The sequence below is a fragment of the Bombus vancouverensis genome, chromosome 7 (genome assembly GCF_051014615.1).
Source record: "Bombus vancouverensis nearcticus chromosome 7, iyBomVanc1_principal, whole genome shotgun sequence".
Taxonomy (NCBI): Eukaryota; Metazoa; Arthropoda; class Insecta; order Hymenoptera; family Apidae; genus Bombus; species Bombus vancouverensis.
The window spans coordinates 5,067,148-5,085,390 of NC_134917.1; the positions used below are offsets into that span (position 1 = coordinate 5,067,148).

The 18,243-nt window shown below is 37.8% G+C and overlaps 1 protein-coding gene across 7 annotated transcripts in view; it reads right to left on the reverse strand.

The window, feature by feature from the left end:
* Positions 1-9,544: 9,544 nt before the first annotated feature.
* LOC117164223 (uncharacterized) overlaps positions 9,545-18,243 on the reverse strand; it is a 335,191-nt gene continuing 326,492 nt past the window's right edge. For all 7 annotated transcript variants that reach the window (XM_076619721.1, XM_033347140.2, XM_033347142.2 and 4 more), the window contains one exon: positions 9,545-17,970. In XM_076619721.1, coding sequence (XP_076475836.1) covers positions 17,742-17,970 — 229 coding nt within the window. In that variant the 3' untranslated portion in view covers positions 9,545-17,741. The remainder of the gene's footprint in view (positions 17,971-18,243) is intronic.

Below are 18,243 nucleotides of genomic sequence, written 5' to 3' on the forward strand. Positions count from 1 at the left end.
ACGCACATCGTCTTGTAATTAATTTATTTTATTTCATTTATTTTCTGTTTAATTTAATTTAATCAGAAGGGAAAATTGAAATGATATTATTGTATATGAAATGTTGATTTAGATTTCCGATTAATACGGTAGTTGCTGCCACCAGAAATAGTCTAAAGACTATTTCAAAATTTTTTTTTATTATTATTATTATTCTGTTTTCCTTTCTTCTTTATTAAAAAATTTTTATATTATTATTATTATTATTTTCTTTAAGCTAGAAATGTTAGTGTGTGATGGGTATTGTTCGTCTATCGTGTCTTTTGGTAATTACTAGATTGAATTCCCAGTCTGGAAGTGCCTCTGTAAGCACCTTCTTGGCTGTAGGAAAACAAATCTTTGTACCTTCGTCTGTCGTGGTTTTTTAGTAACTGCTACATTGAATTCCTAGTCTGGAAGTGCCTCTGTATCACAAGGGTACGGTCTGCTAACACGAGAATGAACAATACCGACGCGACAATCAACAGCGGTGGCTGGGCACTTGCGATGCTAGTGACGTTGGTCTTAGGTTCGATAACGAATCCACGGTCAACGGGGTGATAGATATACTTGCTCTAACTCAAACGTGTACTACTCACTGATCGTAAGGCGCTACCCTCTTCGTCGAGGAGATCGCAAGAAAGAATGAATTTTCGTCCCGATGATGCCACCGAGGAAAACTATGATGGGGTGTGTCTAAGGACACGAGATCATCGGATTCGTCTAGTATAGCCCTCGTCCCGAAAGTAAGGGAAATTGACGTCGCTGTCAATTGGCCAATTTGAGACAAAAGCTGTCTGTCCGTTTGGAAAACCTTAATTACCGAAAACACCCAGGTTTTAGAGCGGGTCCTCAGGCTGACTGTACTCGTGCCGTGCAAGTGCCTCAACCTCTGGTATTCATTGTCCGAAGGACCCGTTGGAATGTTTTATTGTCAGGTACCTCTATGGGTATTTCTCTTAATGAGGGTCATACTATCGCTCTATACCTTTGTTAGACGAAGCGCCCGTCCCGTTGACCGTGGCTACGTTCGGCGGCTGATGGTCGCATTGAGCCCAGGTTTATTATCACAAATCGCAAACAAGTACAATTGGGCAGGATGCCAGCAAATTGTTTAATTACAACTGTAAACATTAATTACAATTTTACGGATTTTCCCGAAGTTCCAGAGGGAAGGCTCCGGTGTCCTTTCCTCTCCGACACGGCCATCCTGACTATCACACGTCCCCGTGTGTAACTAAAGTATTGAGTTTTCCCAATATTAGACTCGATGTAACTAATATTATTTACTATTCAATTAAATGTTCCAAATAAGTCAAGGGTCCAGTTCAACAGCGAAATTTTGCTCGGAGGTTTGACAGACAAGGGAGTGAAAGAGAACTAAAATTAGTAGCGTTATAATTTGTATTCAAAGTGTTAGTTGCATTTTGTGAGTTACCAGTCAGACCGCAATGACACGACGGATCATTTTCGATTTCGTACACCGGTGAATCTCAGTTTGTTGGATCGCAGGTCCACACAGAGCTTGTCGTGCAACGCGGAGTGCCCTACTGGGCGTAACACAGAAGCGCTGGGAGCTAGAGCATTGTTACACGAGGCTTGTGTGGGGGCACTATGTCTAATGTTATAGCCATAGGATTAATGATCTTCTGAGATCGATGTACTCACATTGCTATTATCACCATCCTTGTCATCACCGCAGACGTCCAACTCAGCAGGGACGCAACTGTCTGTCGTTTTTCTTAGTCTGTCATGACTGTCCTTATATGATCTTTTGCCGTCTAAGTATACCGTTTCTAAAGTATATCGGTCTCCTTCTAACATTTCTGCTATCACAAATAGACCCCTGAACTTGGGATCTAACTTCGTCTGATTTCTCTCTTCGTTTTTTTCGTAACACAAGACCGAGATTAAACCGAACTATTCTAGCTTTTCTTTTGTCAAATCTGTCCTTGTCGTATTTGGCACTAGTCTCTATATTTCATATGGCTTGTTGTTTTACCTCAGCAACATCTACTGTCTTTTCTTCTGCACTATCGGGTAATATCAAGTCCTAAGGTCTTACTGCTTTACCGATCAGTATTTCTAAGGGGATCTCAAGGTTTGTATTTTACCCGGATTGGGGCGGACTTCTTCGTTATGAATTACATGTCTCAAATAGAGTACCGATATGTTTGGGAAAGAGCATTTGGAAAAATTAGAAGAAAATCCGGCATTTACGGGGGTATTTAATACGGTGTACAATCTTTCTAGAGCTTGATCTATACAGTAGGCAATAATTAGAACATCATCCAAATAAACAACAACGTACGAATGACACGTTGGCTGCCATACGTGTTTTCACAAGAATCTCAAGAATGATCTCTCGTTTCGTTTGTTCGCAACATTAAAACCACCAGCTGTTGTTGAACATAACGAAGGAACGTGTGGTACAGATTATTTCGACCAAATGGTTCCTTATGCACCACCACAATTAGAAAAAGGGTCAAATGGTACAGAAGACTTGGCATGCGACTACTTCTGGAGCTTTCTGTAGTAAACGCTTTGATGGTTACAAAAAAAAGCAGCAAGGAAGAGATTAGAATATTTAGACAAGTATTAGCAGTAAAATTACCAGGGTTGTCTAAAAATGCAAAATCCTTGTTTTAGACTGAGTCAGCGCAATATCGCCGTTCGGAAAACCGATTCCGAAAGAAACACCAGGCGCGCACGCAACCAAGCTATGCAAATAAAAGACGTCGAATGAACCGAACAAAGGCACAAAAGAATTTGAAGAGAACAACAACTTATTGTCCAAATCGTCCAACTAGGGTTAATAATGCTGTATATTTCCTAGAATTAGGATGAACAGGGCTTGGGCGAAACCCACCGGCCATGTCCAGACTAATAAAATATCTCGCTTTTGCAATCTCGCGACTTGATCCGCAATGAGGGGTAAAGGATACCGATCCGCGGCCGTATTTTTATTCGGTTCTTGAAAACCTACCAATCATCTATCTGACCCATCGTTCGTCTTCGCGAGTAACATAGGGTGAATTACTAGGCCTTATGATAGTTGGCTATAATTAGTTCGCTCATTCTCTCACGTACTATTCTGCGCTCTTCCTCGAGAAGTCTATTAGGACTTCGTTGTACGGTGGTGTTTGGGTCAATTAATTGTAGTTCTAACTGGTCTGTATTTACGCGAGTACGTAGGTAACCCGTAACGAATGAATCTTTGAATTTTCGAAAAGAAGGATTAATCGATTTTTATCACTACCACGTACATTGACCTCGTTTACAGCGGTTTTATTACAGGCATTAATTATTTGTCTTACACATAGCGAGGCTATTTTGTGTAATATTACGTCAAAACCTTGGCTTAAAATCTCGCGAACAATCATAATATCATATTTCAAGTAACTATCGGCAAGAACATGGAAAGTTATCTCCAATGTAAAACCGTAAATGTATACAGTGGACAAGATCGGGGATGTACTCTTACCACAGGTGTTTCCCATTCTTCGAATGACCCTCCCCGCGGCACTTAAAACAGAACACCCTGGACGGTGTAGTTGGTCGGCTTCTTTCTGGGCGTTGCGTGTTCTTCTGTTGCTCGGTCTTCCTGACTGCTATCTGTTCGATGCGCTGGTCTCGTGGGCTCAAACGACAAAGAACGGTAGCGTTGATTATTCCAGCCATAGTGGCATTTTGCAACTTCGTCTCCAGGAGGGAACGGAGGCGAATGGCGCAAGCCGCCATGTTTTCGTCCTCTTGTTGTGGTTCCCTGAGTGTATCCATTAGCGTCGAGGTCGCCGCCTCTTTACTACCAAAACGCGTAATAAAAAGCTCCTTAAACATTGGCCAGGTAAGCCCTTCGCCGGTCACTATCTACGTGAACCAATGCGCTGCACGACCCTATAGAGCACTATTTAAAACAGAAACCAGCGCGCTGTCTTGCAGAGGACTACCCTGCATAAGCAGGTTAACAGCCATACACCATACGGCTGGATCGACGCCCGCGATCGCGGGGTTAAAGCGTGGTAGCACTACGTTCCTAGGTTCCACACTCGGTTGTGGCACTAGCGGCTGAATTAACTCGCGTACGATGGTCGTAGCTATTGTAGTGTTATAATCGGCTCTGATCCCACTTCTGATGTCGGAGAAGCGTCAGGAATAGGGTTGTGGGCGTTTGATAAATCTTCAGGGGAACTGGCCATCGTTGTGGTATTACAAGGGTACGGTCTGTTAATACGAGTATGGATGCTACCGACTCGACGATCAACCGCGGCGGTTGGACACTCGCGATACTAGTGATGTTGGTCTTAGGTTCAATAACGAATCCGCGGTCAACGGGATGATAGATGTACATGCTCACAAAAATCTAAGTCGGACTCTTTGCGAAAACGTGGAATATCCACCGAGCGTACAGGCTATAAGTAACTCGCTAATACCATCTCACGAGGGAGAATGGCTCTCCGTCGCGATGATGCTGCAGAGGAAAACTATGATGGGGTGTGTCTGAGGACACGATATCATCGGATTCGTCGAGGATACCCTTCGTTCAGAAGGTGAGGGAATTTGGAGTTGCTGCTAATTGGTCAATCTCCATATCGGTGGTTAAAAAAAAGATGCTAGCCGCCCTCGAGGGAAAGTTGCTAGTCGTTCGTTGAAAAATAGGTCTCTCCTATCTTCCCGTAGCTGGGACAAAGACTGTTTGTTTGAAGGACATTAGTCAACTAAGGCTAGCTGAACATGTACTCCGGAGACGCATCGACATCTGGCAATCATCATGCTCGAAGAATAGGGTCTGCGTGTGGCGAGCAACGGGACAGAAACCGTTGGAATGTTTACTGTCGCGTGCCGCTACAAATATTTCTTTTAAGGAGAGCTATAGAATTACTCCATACCTTTGTTAGACAAAGCGTTCATCCCGTGACCGCGGCTACGTTCGGCGACCGGCTGTCGCCTCGAGCCCAAGCTCATTATCACAACTCGCGAACAATTACAATCGGATTGAATAACTACAATTGTTTAATTACAGCTATAGTAGACTCTAGATTACAATGTTGCGGGATTATCCAAAATTCCAAAGGCTCCGGTGTTCTTTCATCTCCGACAAATATATATGTATGTACGGCCACACGCAAAAATACTGCAACTATACCTTCCGCTGCGTTAAATGTGCAGTCAGTTCTGCCCGAGCAGTCGAGCTATGCGGACGTGAAAACTAGTGCCTCCGTGAGTGCGACAAGAGTGAAGGAAGGGACGAGCAACACAATAATCATAGTCGAGCCACCCAGACATAAAAAAGACATACCACAATGCATGCGGTGTCAACAATATGGACACACAAAAAAATACTGCAACAGAAACCCGGCGTGTGTCAAATGCGCAGGAAAGCACCTAACAGTGAACTGCCCACACATGGGAAAAAAAATGACGTAAAATGTTACAATTGCGGTGGAAATCACCCAGCCAGCTACAAAGGCTGCGTAGTCAGAAAACAACTACAAAGCAAACTTTTCCCACCGATTCGAAACAGGACACACAACAATTTCCACACGCAACAGGACAACACACAATCTATATCAACACCAAATACACAGCATGTAATGAACAATAACCACACTAACACCAACACCGTTAGAAACCGAAGCTACGCGCAAGTAGTCAACCGGTCGTCACCCTTAGACAATCAAGAACAGAACAACCACAGCAACGACACTACAGAAATTAAAGAGTTAATAAAACATTCCATAAAACACACCGAAATACTCATAAAAATGATAAGCGAACTGTTACGCCGGGCGACTCTCTGCCTGGCCCAGGTCACACACCGCGGGCCAGACGGACACCAGATGTCCGCTCTTCCGTACGGCGTACCCTCAATAGCCTTAAGCATCCGTCATAAACCCGAGTCACTTGCCTGCTAAGGTCCTTCAAACAAACATCTGTTTCCGAGGAATTTCTCGAGACTATTGTCTACCACGGCTTAACTAAGGAAAGTTGGTTTTTCGCACGTACGCCGCAACTGTCCTCCCACTAACCACTTTCTCTCGAGGGGGGTTGAGACCCTTCGTTTAACCAATTAGAAACGAAGCCTATTCCCTCACTCTCCTAAATAACATCGGCACCAACAAATCCGATGGTCCCGTGCGCTAGACACACCCATCCTTAGCTTTCCTCCGACACATCATCGTCTCCCAAGACGGTACTGATTTTACATCCTTCGAACGGTCAACATCCTTCCACCGGGTATACACACCCGCAGATCAGTCACTCGCTCATCTCGTACATACGCATCAGCGTAACTGTCTTCGTTATAAGTTGTTGGAATAAACGGTGAAATATAACTTACTACTGTGTCATATTCATTCAACCACCTCTGTTATCTTAACCGAAACAGGGGAACGACTACTTCGCGGCGTCGATTCACCGAATCGTAGCGAGAATTTACGCCTCTCGCTGACGCGTTTTCCTCGCGACCGCGTCTCTCCGCGAACGGTCGTAACACGAACAAAACGAACTCCTCAGACAGCAAACACAGCAGATAACAGTCTTGCCACAATTACTTACTAACATGATGAGCAAAAAATATAAATAGACACGCTTAAAATAGCAGCCTGGAACTCTAACGGCCTACAACAAAGGGCCTTAGAAACTAAAACATTCCTGTATAGCAATAACATCGTTATACTACTCGTTTCAGAAACACACCTCACAATAAAAAGCTATATAAAAATACCGCACTACACCATATACGACACTAAGCATCCCTCAGGTAAAGCACACGGAGGGACGACAGTAGTAATAAAAAACGACATTAAACATCACCTACACAGCCAGGTCAGTAAGGAACATGTACAAGCAACCACCGTTACTGTACAACCTACTGTACAGCAGCAACCAACTGCAGTTGTCAGCAGTACACGTATCGCCGCGACACAAAATTACATCGCAAATGTGGGAAGAGTACTTTCGACACTTAGGTGACAAGTATATTACAGCTGGAGACTATAACTCAAAGCACACACTATGGAGATCAAGGATCACCACACCTCGAGGCAGAACCTTGGAAAAATACATCAGAAATTATAACCTCAATATATTATCCACAGGAAGACCGACATACTGGCCGACAGATCTGAGCAAAATACCTGACCTGCTAGACTTTGCAGTTACAAAGGGACCAAACGCAAATAAACTAAACATAGCACCCAGCCTCGAGCTTACCTCCGACCATACGCCCATAATAATTGCATACAGAAATAAACCAATACTTTACAGCAACACAGAGAAGCTACGCAATAAAACCACCAAATGGCAAATATTCAAAAAAATAATAGAGAGCAAAATCAGCTGCAACATCCCACTGAAAACACCTGAACACATCGATCAAGCAGTAACAACATTCACAGAAACTATCCAAGAAGCAGTAAGGGCAACCACTATACCTGAAACAACCAACAGACAAACAAAAACAGTACCACTAGACATCCTCGAAAAAATGAGAGAAAAAAGAAAATCGAAAGCAAAATGGCAAAAACACAGAACAAAAGAAAACAAAAGACACCTAAACAAACTCGCAAAAGAAATAAAAAACAAAATAAAAGAGCACAACAGCAACGAGTTCACAAAGTTCATCGAGTCACTATCTGCTCACGAGAATTACAACTACTCCCTATGAAAAGCCACAAAACAAATAAAGAAGACAATAAAAATGGTACCAGCAATCAGAAGAGCAGATAACACATGGGCAAGAAGCAACGAAGAGCAAGCAGAAAAATTTTCCAATCACCTATGCAACACATTTACCCCACATAATACCAACAACAGCAACCACAATAGTCATACGGACGAGGATGCGCTAACCACTAGTACACCAACTGACAATCACTACACCATACCCAAAGCAACAGCACAAGAAATCAGAACCATAATTGAAAAAACAAAAAATAATAAAGCACCAGGAATCGACCTAATTAACGGCAAAATCTTGAAAAACCTTCCGCCAAAAGCGATAAGATAAATCACAATAATAGTTAACGCAATACTAAGAATACAATACTTTCCAAAAACTTGGAAACTGGCACAAATCATAATGATACCCAAACCAGGCAAGGACCCACACGAAACCAAATCCTACCGACCAATCTCATTACTTTCGGTGTTCTCTAAGATACTAGAGAAAGTAATTTACGACCGAATAAAACCTATAATAGAGAAGAATCAACTAATACCGGATCACCAATTCGGATTCAGAAACAAACACTCCACAATAGAACAAACGCACAGACTCGTCACTGAAATCTTACAGGCGTTGGAAACAAAACAATACTGCATGGCACTCTTTATGGACATCGCAAAAGCATTCGATGAAATAAACCACACTAGCCTACTTCAATCAATCAGGAAACAGTTCCCGGGGCAGATATACCAATTAATCAAATCATACTTAAGCAGCAGAACCTTCATAGTAAAAATCAAAGACACATACTCTGAAGTTAAAGAAATCAAGGCAGGAGTTCCGCAAGGAAGCGTCCTAGGACCAATTTTATACACATTATACACGCCCAACATACCAACAACTAACAATAGCAAAATACTGACATTCGCGGATGACACAGCTGTACTACTCAGGCACACTAACCCTGCAACAGCAGTTACATTACTACAAGAACATATCGCAAAAATAGAAAAGTGGCTTCAAACAAAACAAATGAAAGCAAATCCCGATAAATGCAAACACATTACATTCACACTGAGAAAACAGAAACCACCAAACATTGTACTAAACGGCATACACATAATACAAACAAGGCAAGTCAAATACCTAAGACTCTACTTAGATACACGACTCACATGGAAACAGCATACTAAAGCAACAATAGACAAAATACAGATGGCAAGGAGACAAATGTACTGGCTAACAAGTCGAAAATCCAAACTAAGAATAGAAAACAAACTAAAAATATATAAAATGGTCATAAAACTAATCTGGACATACGGAATAGCACTATGGGGAACAGCAGCAATGAACCATATAACCAAAATAGAGGCAATGCAATCTAAAATACTCAGAACAATAGCAAACGCGCCATGGTACGTTAGAAACGAGGACATTCGGAAAGATCTGGGAATACCAACGGTCAGACAGCGGAAACGGTCGGAGCATCAAACATAAAAAGAAGATTAAAAAGGAAACACCCAACAGATCTCATAAAGGACATAACCTAACAAACAAACACTCACCACACTAAAGAAATAAATCAATCAAATTCGAAGATGGTATCCCACTGGGGGTAGCCATCCACATGTTATATTATTATACCACTAAGCTATAATATTTTACCAAATGTTCTACTGGACAAATTGTAAAATGTAAAAAAAGAAAACGAACTCTCGGTTCATATCTTACTTGCGATTTATACCTCTTGCGTTTGCCTCCCGTTGACGCGCTTCCTCCGCGATCGCGTCTCACCGCGAACGGTCAAACAAAGAGAAATCATAGGAGGCACACATAAGAACGATAACACATAAGAAATCCTTTCGTAATTCATTTATTATAATTGTAAATCATTTAAGGGTTAGTTACACAAATTGGAAACATTAGTCGTACGTTCGAGATTTCAGACTCGCTCCAGAACGTTAACAGAACGATACATTGTTTCGTACTTCCCCCGCGATGTCGATTGTCAATACACCATATTAGATAGAAACCCTACATTTAAAATTCCTGTAAACACCCCTTTTTTCACCTCTCATCATTCATCTGTATATAATTAATAATCATTCGATAACGTTTCGTAAATACAATTTCATTACTCGATTCGATAAACTTTCGTCTTTTCTTTTTTCCCACTGCTAACATTGGTTGTTCAGTCTTTCGAGCGAAAATTCACACATCTTTTCATACATCTTTTCTCTGTCTTTTCTCCTAATATAGTCTTGAACAACGACATTCTTTCGATACTAACCCTCTTGTCCCGCTTTGATTTCTTTTTCGATTCGAGATCGAGGAGGAGTCGAACTCGTAGGGTACACGGTTATTTATGGTACAGCGATATTTACAAGGTGCTTACGAACAAGAGATACTTACAATAAAAACTCGTCGATTTTCGTTACACTCTTACACCCATTTCTCTCTTATTCCTCTCTTTCGTCTTCTCACACATTCCATCGTAAAGTTCATTTCTCGCCACTTTTCATATAAAATACTCGGTAAATTTCGCAAGAAGCAAGTCCTTCTAATAGGTACGTGCCACTCTCACACATTTCAATGAGATCTGGTCGGTTTGATCCATTTATCGATCTGTTGAAAATGAGCAGTTACTCAGTATTTTGCGTGCATTATTCGTGATACGATATAAAAAATAGTTATTGATGACAGTTGATGACAATTATCGTTTTAAATAACAATTAAAAATATTAAACTCACACTGTAGTTTTACATGCAAGATTTTACAAGAACGAATTGTACTCTTTTTTTCCAATTTTGACATGTATGAAGTTTCCTGTGAATAATACAAATACAGAGATCTTTTCTGCCTTTGGAATTCATGCTGTTTTTATTCCGCAACGTTTAATCGTGGAGCGATCAATCGAACCGATCGAACAATTGTAACAATAAATACATCCTACCACTCTGGAACGTTCAAAAGTTTTCATCGAATCGAGCTACATCCCTGACTCCTTCCACAAATACTAAAACTTGCTCGACTGCTGTCAAACTTTTTCGCCCCTCGCTTTCAGTTTTACTACGTTAATCAATACGTATGGCGCGAGATTTATGCGAAAACAGAGCGAACGTCTCGTCACGTTCTCGAAATAACAAGCTACAATTTCAGATAAATTATTTTACGAATCTTTCGAATTTGTCTAAAAAGAATTATGGAAATTTCCTTATATAATCAAACATTTAAACTCTAACAAATTTCTGCATACATACACAAGTCTTTAGAATTTTTTCTAGTGTAATTTTGTGGTTGGTGATTTTATGAATTTTAGTATATAATAATATATTTGTAGAAATAAAATAATGCGAAGCTTTCCTTATACAGTCATTTTGCCGATATATCATAGGAATTAATAGTTATGTTACGATTCTTCAAACCATAGTATGAAAGACGATTGTATGGATCTAGTAATTTCATGATCAAGATTTTCGGAAATTAACTGAAATACGGTGCACATTTTCTCGAAATTAATACCGCCATATTATCTATCTCAAAATTTAAAATCCCATGATGTATCATATCCGAATTCTCCCCAATTTCAACAGGGTCATGAACCTTCTTATCGCATGTTCCCCATCACGGAATGCCGTTTCCGGCTGTCATGGCAAATCACGTTGTGCTCCGTTCCATCTATGCATTACACGGAGCACGTGTGTTCTCCTAACTTCCTTGAAAGATCCGTTTAACAGGAATTTGCATTTTATCCGCAAAGTCAATGACGAGCACGTAATCCTCTTGGAAGTGCTCCTCGCGATATCAGGCACTCCGCTTCGAACAAGTCGCCTCGACAATAAAGTAATTTGAATCGCTCAGGAAGAAAGATCACGAAATAGAAAAGAAACATTTCATAAAGAAACATGGCGACGTTTCCTTACTTTAAAAAATTGTGTTATTGAATTATTCCAAAATGACTTTGTAATTTTTTCAATAAGCACGGTTTTGCTATTTTAGATGCATTTTGTAGTTTATTTGGAGCTGTGGATCTTGGAGAAATTTACTCAATCTTACATATAATAGTTAATTTGGAAGAATTACAGAGAAAAATGAAAAATTGTAAATTAAATGTTCTTAAAACCTATTATTACATTGAGTATTAAAGATCTATTTTATTGAAGATAAACTCTCAAACAAATATAGACATACATGCTCTATATATCGTGTAATTTTTGAATTAGGAGATTGGTTTCTTTGAAATGAAGATGAAGTTAAATCGTGTCTTTATTTCTGAGCCCTATAATCACACACCTATCGATCGATGCATTACCAACTTGTCTTTGGTATGATTTTGCACGCTTTCTGAGTTGGATGTAATGATACATGAAATAAATAATAACCTGCGCAACGTTTAATATATTAATAGAAACAGTAATCATACTTTCAAGTAAAATATAAAGAGATACTATTTCTCGTGTTGATGCTCCTTGGTAATTTATAACAATATTATTCACCTAAAAATCACCTAAAAAGTAATTATAATCAATTTTAAATTATTCTATTATTAGGACAAATATTCTTAAAAAGTAGTATATGTAAGTATCTTAAGCAAAATAGAAATAAAGTTAATCTCTTTGGTAATGTTATATATTTAAAAAAAAGATTAAAACGTAAAAACATTAAGTAGTTTATGAAGTACTCGAAAAATTAGTATTTGCATAAATAAATAGAAAGCAAATCGATATTAATATATGCTACTACTGCATCGTGCACGTTACACAAGAATTATTTATAAAACCAGAATGTTTATTGAATATCGAGTGCGTTACGTGAAGCTATGATATTAATCCTTTCATACTCTGCACATCGATACATCATAACGTTTCATTCAGTACCTATACTCTGTTTCATATCTTTCATTCCGTTGAGCCAGTACCAATGGGACGTTTTCAACTCACGGCAAATTACTTGAAATTTATCCTCCTGCGCGCGTGAAACTCGATCATCAGAATGATTGTTAATAACAAAACAAGAAACAATCAAATTCATTTACATACCATACATAATAATACGCATCGAATTATAAAAGACGAGTTGTGCGAATAAAAAGGAAATCGTTTGATTTACAAATAAATATTTTAAATGCAATATCCAGTGAAATAATAAAACATGGAATAATAATACACTTTAAATTTGACTATGTAAAATCGTATCTCCTCTACAGAATATAATATTAAAAGACACAGTTTTCTCTGGAGAAGAATCTTGCTAATGTATGAAATTTTAAGAGAACCTGACAAAAGAGGTTTTCAAACGTTTCTTCAATCTGAACCAAATTCATAAAACAATATACACAAACTTCTACTACATTAATACAATTTTCTAAATTAATCAAAATTTGATTAAAAAAGAGATATAGATATTAATTAAATACGCAATAAAATTTTTGTTAATCCACCTGTACCATTGTCTAATCGACTTATTGAACTTTCATGACGATGAATCAGAATAGAATACGTATTTTTAAGAAAGTGAAAAATCCTGTCAAGTTGAAAAATATGGGAGGATCGAGCGATGGAAGAAAGAACGTGTAGAAACGCGAAATATTTGAGAAGTGAGAATAAAAGGGAATTAGAATTTTCCTGGAAACCAGTGCGACTCGCTATAATCCCGCACGAGTGGCTTAATTAAGCCAGACCAATTAAAAACACGGCCATGGCAGGTTATATCTCCACCGCGCGATCTAATCAGCAGAACAACACGGATTTCTTCGCACGCCTTTCGAATTAATAATTGATTAGCTCATTGATATCGTGTAGGTACTTTACATAACGCACATGTTTTTCGAAAGTATCAGAACTCAAAATAATTCAAACGATCTTGGATTTTAACAGTTAAGAATGAAAAATGACAGAAATTTGATCATCGTTTTATAGAGTCTATATTTCTTTCTTATTATACCATGTATTTAGTAAATAATTATTTTCTAAGCTTCCATTTTTGGTATGTTATGGTAGTTTATAACCAGCAAAAGTAAGCCATTTTGTAGAATTAATTGCTTGGTACAGATATTTGATTATTGTTTATTGCATGGTCTATTGTTGGATTCAACCAGTTGTAAAATCGTTTGTTGCACGAAAAGTTGTGTGAACTGTTCCATTGTTGTTACGGGGTACATTGTTATAGTCGGCCGCTTAGTCGCGTGAGAGAATCATCTTTCTCGAAATATGTTTCGACGATAGAAATAAAGCTTGAATTGAAATTGGCGTATTGAACTCTGAGACTAAAATGTGTTTATTTTAATTCCGTTATTGTCAATGAGTATCATGCTTCATTTTCATCTCTTATACTTTTAATACGAATGTTTTGGTCGAATAAAAGAAAGTTAATGAAATTTAATACGAATTTTAATCGGAAAGAATATTTCAAAATGTATGCAATTATACAGAATACTAAAGCATAAAAGTTCATATATAATTTTAAGACGTGAAAAACCTAACATGAATGTAAGAAATAAAGAAACCAATGTGAGAACCTAAAATCACTTTTTTCGGAGTAAAATGTGATTTTATATAATCTACAGTTTTCTTCTTAAATACAAGTATACAAAAATATAAATATACAAGTATACAAGTATACAAGTATACAAGTATATAAGAAATTTCTGTTTCTCGTGCTATTCTCGTTATGCAACTTCAATGAGCTATTCAATTACTAGAATGTTAACCTTATAATTCTTAAATATTAAATATACTCCATCCTCGTTATTTGCGATAGCGCCCCGATGAGTGTACAAACATACAGCGTAAGAATTAATGTACAAATGAATAATTATTACTTATACTATCATCTTAAAATAAATGTCGGTTTACATCTAAATAAAAAGAACCTAATATCATATGCGAGAACGAATGGCACTGTGAATCCTCACTTAATAAAGTTAATTCCTTCGAACTATACAAAATTCCAGTTGAAGGACCTATTTTCGATTAATTAAAAATACAACTAAAGGCTTTCGTTCCTTCGTAAAATCGATACAATGGCACAGAGAGTAAGTTATTAACTACGAAACCTCCGATTACATTACACTTTCGATCTAGGTACAATATTCTCTTTCATACAACACACATTCTTTCTTTCCCTCTCTCTTTGCTTGAATTTCTTAACAATTACCGTAAATTACATTGTTTCTATTTACAGCGTGATATACATACAGATCGTTTCTCTATAAAAGTCGTTTCGCGGTGCGTTTCATTTTATTTGTTTTTTTCCTTTTTTTTTTTTTTTTGTTGCGTGTATTCGAGATACAAAACCGCTGTAACTTCGTTGAGATCGATCGATTTCCTGTTTTCTTAGAAATACACGGTTAACCATCGATCATAGTGAATACCGATTTCAATCAATTTAGATAGAAATTAAGCTCCACACATAGTTTCGATCCACATAGTTTTTGTTTTCTTTCCCTTTCTTTTTTTAATTTACTTTTTTGGTTCATTTTTTATTTTTCTTACGGTACTAATTAGAGATTGATGTTATTCTAGGAAGATCGATCGATCGTCGATTCGTGTCGTTCGATCGTGTTGTGTTCGTTCGTGCATCGATTACAATATTGATCCTCTGATCGCTGACTGTTCGTTCCGGTGCACTGAGCTTTAATCGAAAGAAATCTAAATAATACTACCGACTAATAATGTAAATGTCTTCATTGTAGATGACGATGATGTTATGCGTCGCTCAAATACTTAATTATAAAATTTTCATTAATGTTTAGAAAGAATTATAATTTTGAAGTTATTTCTAAATATAATCCGCTAAAACATAATAATGTGTTCATAGTAAAGATTCATAAGCCATATTTGTAAAGTTCATGTTAGATTTAAAGCACCTTCTAATTATTCATAAAATTTATAGACGAATTCGTAAGAAAATACTAACATATAAATTTATATTTTGAGCCACACATAATTTTCTATTCTTTTATTTTTTCTTTCCAACAAGAGAAATATGCTACAAGTTCGTACTAGAAAAATTATTATCAAGACCATTACGCTATCAACATTTGTCCCTATCACATGAATCATCTTTAAGTGTGACAACGTCGGTAGCATAGTCCGGTTTGAGAAAAATCTAAGAAAATCTGGTTAACAAGAAAGGACCCGTATTTCATTTTCTCATCGACTAGGCAGTGATATATATTTTTCAGACAGTCTTCTCGATCTTTCGACAAGGAGAAATGATCTTTCGAATGGAAAAACTTGCGATTGTTTATTGCTGTACAGAGATGGCGCAGATATGTATTGTTTTTTCTTTTAAAGAAGTGTGTGCGTGATTTTCGTTAGAAAAACTTGATTCTTGAATGACAAATTATTGTACGTACACATAGGATACTGATCCGCCTTTTTTGCAGATTTATTATTATTGTTATTACTGTTCCATAGGCAGTGATACTCCTTTTTCATTTTTATGAAATTCTTACTAAAATATTTCAATCTTGATCTACTAATGGAAATAATTCATGCAGAAAATTTGTATGATATAGAATTCTAATTATTGGCTTTAAAAATAGAAGAAATGATAAAAAAATTCTTTGTCCCGTTAAATTATAATTGCAATTTATATATATTTATTTTCTTTTTCATTATCGAGCTTTCTCATGTAGAAAACTGAAACATATCAGAATTCAATCGCAAATTAAATAATCATTCCCACACAGCACACGAAGTATAAGTTTGTCCAAATTTTTCGACTTAAAGATGTCTATACAAATAGCTATTATTGTAATATAAGTATTATTAATATAATTATTCTTCTCACTAAGATAAAATAAATAAATATGTCAGTATCTTGAAAAGTTTAGTGTAAGATGATAATCTCTTTAAGGTGCTAAAGGATATCTTTGAGATATTTGAAAATGACATTATTAGATTTCTTTAAAACATCCATAAAGCTTCTCTGTGCTGTCTGGGTTGAGTCCTAAACTAAAGACCAGAATAAATCTTTTTTCGGTATCGATTGTTACTTTCTTCCTTTTCCCCCACTTCACACAATTCTTTTTACTCAATTCCGATATCAAAATCTACTTACAATCATAATCATCTTACACGACGACATTGCAGATATTTACTTCCGGTATCGATCGCAAAAACGGATGCTGCCCGCGTGAAAACGTTCTATTTCCGTCATTTATATTCAACGTATTTACTTATACCTCCTAATCGATAATCCAGCCTTTTATAATCGCAGTTTCTTATCAAAAACAGTACTATTTTCAATAACATCATCTTCAACAAACAATAAGGGTTTTCTTTTTTTAATATCCCTGTCCTCGATCGGTGTCTGAAGGAATCTTCACTCAAATGAATTTTTATTTCTAACAGAGCTTCTCATTAGAATTTCCATAGAAATAGGTGAAACTCTCAGTACACCGACGTCGTATTTACAACGCTCTCGTTAAAGTTCCCACCTCAGTGGCCAAGCTCTCGTTCGCTTCCGGTGTCGGGCAGCGGCACGCGTAGAACAATTCCACGGCGAAAGATAACAAGTTTGTCCACTCCCAACGCTCAGCATCCAACTAAATTTCCATCTGTTTCATGAGGTTGATCTGCACGAATCAAATACCGTCAATTCCGGTATTAAAAGCGCACGAACCATGAATATTCCTTGAAAACACCAATTGAAATAATCTTCAAGGAAACTGTGGTACGATTCTATTCTCTTCTGATTTCTCTCTCGTGGAAATCGAATTTTTCATCAAATTTCCCGGTTTCTTTTGAAGGTTCGATATTGGAGAAGAAAGAAATGATGATATATATGAAAAGAGGGTCACCACCACGTGCTCGTTTCCGGTACCAAGACGAAGGCCTCCTTGATTTTCGCTCGAAGAAACAACGATTCCAATCGACGACGAGTTAGCGTTCGTTAGTATGGAACGCCTGCTTTTTACAGCGGCTTCGTTCGCTGTTCCATAGAAAATCGGTCTCTCGATTAAAAGCAGTACTTCCGCGTGCTCACTTCTGGTACCGGGCTCAAGGACGGGGGCCGTCCCTCGCGCGGGACACCCCCTTCCTCCTGTCAGCCGTAGTAATAGCTTTTCGTGCTCATGCTTCGTGGATTTTCTGGACGCAGAATCGTATGGAGGCTATCTGTGCCCACCATATGGTTACCTAGATCCACCCTGACACCTGTGTTGCCAGGGTAGTGTCCTGGCGCTGGGTGCATCGTGGTGGGCGACATTGGTATCCTGGTTTCCGCGTAGTAACGATCGCCATGGAGCCTCTCGGCTAGCTGAGTCTCTGGAATCCTGGAAAGAATTTAGTTAATTTAGAAATCTCGCTTTTTTTATTTGGTTTTATCTAAGTATAGTAGTTGATTTATATGACGTATATTTAATTATTGAAAATATTAATTATATTGAAATTTTGATGAGGATATATATCCATTATATATAATATGTATAGTATATATAAAACAGTTCGTTAACACTACAATTTAAACATCAGAATTCCAGAATTTCCATAATTGATAAAAATCTTTGACATATAAAGAACATTATATTGAACGAATACATTGACTT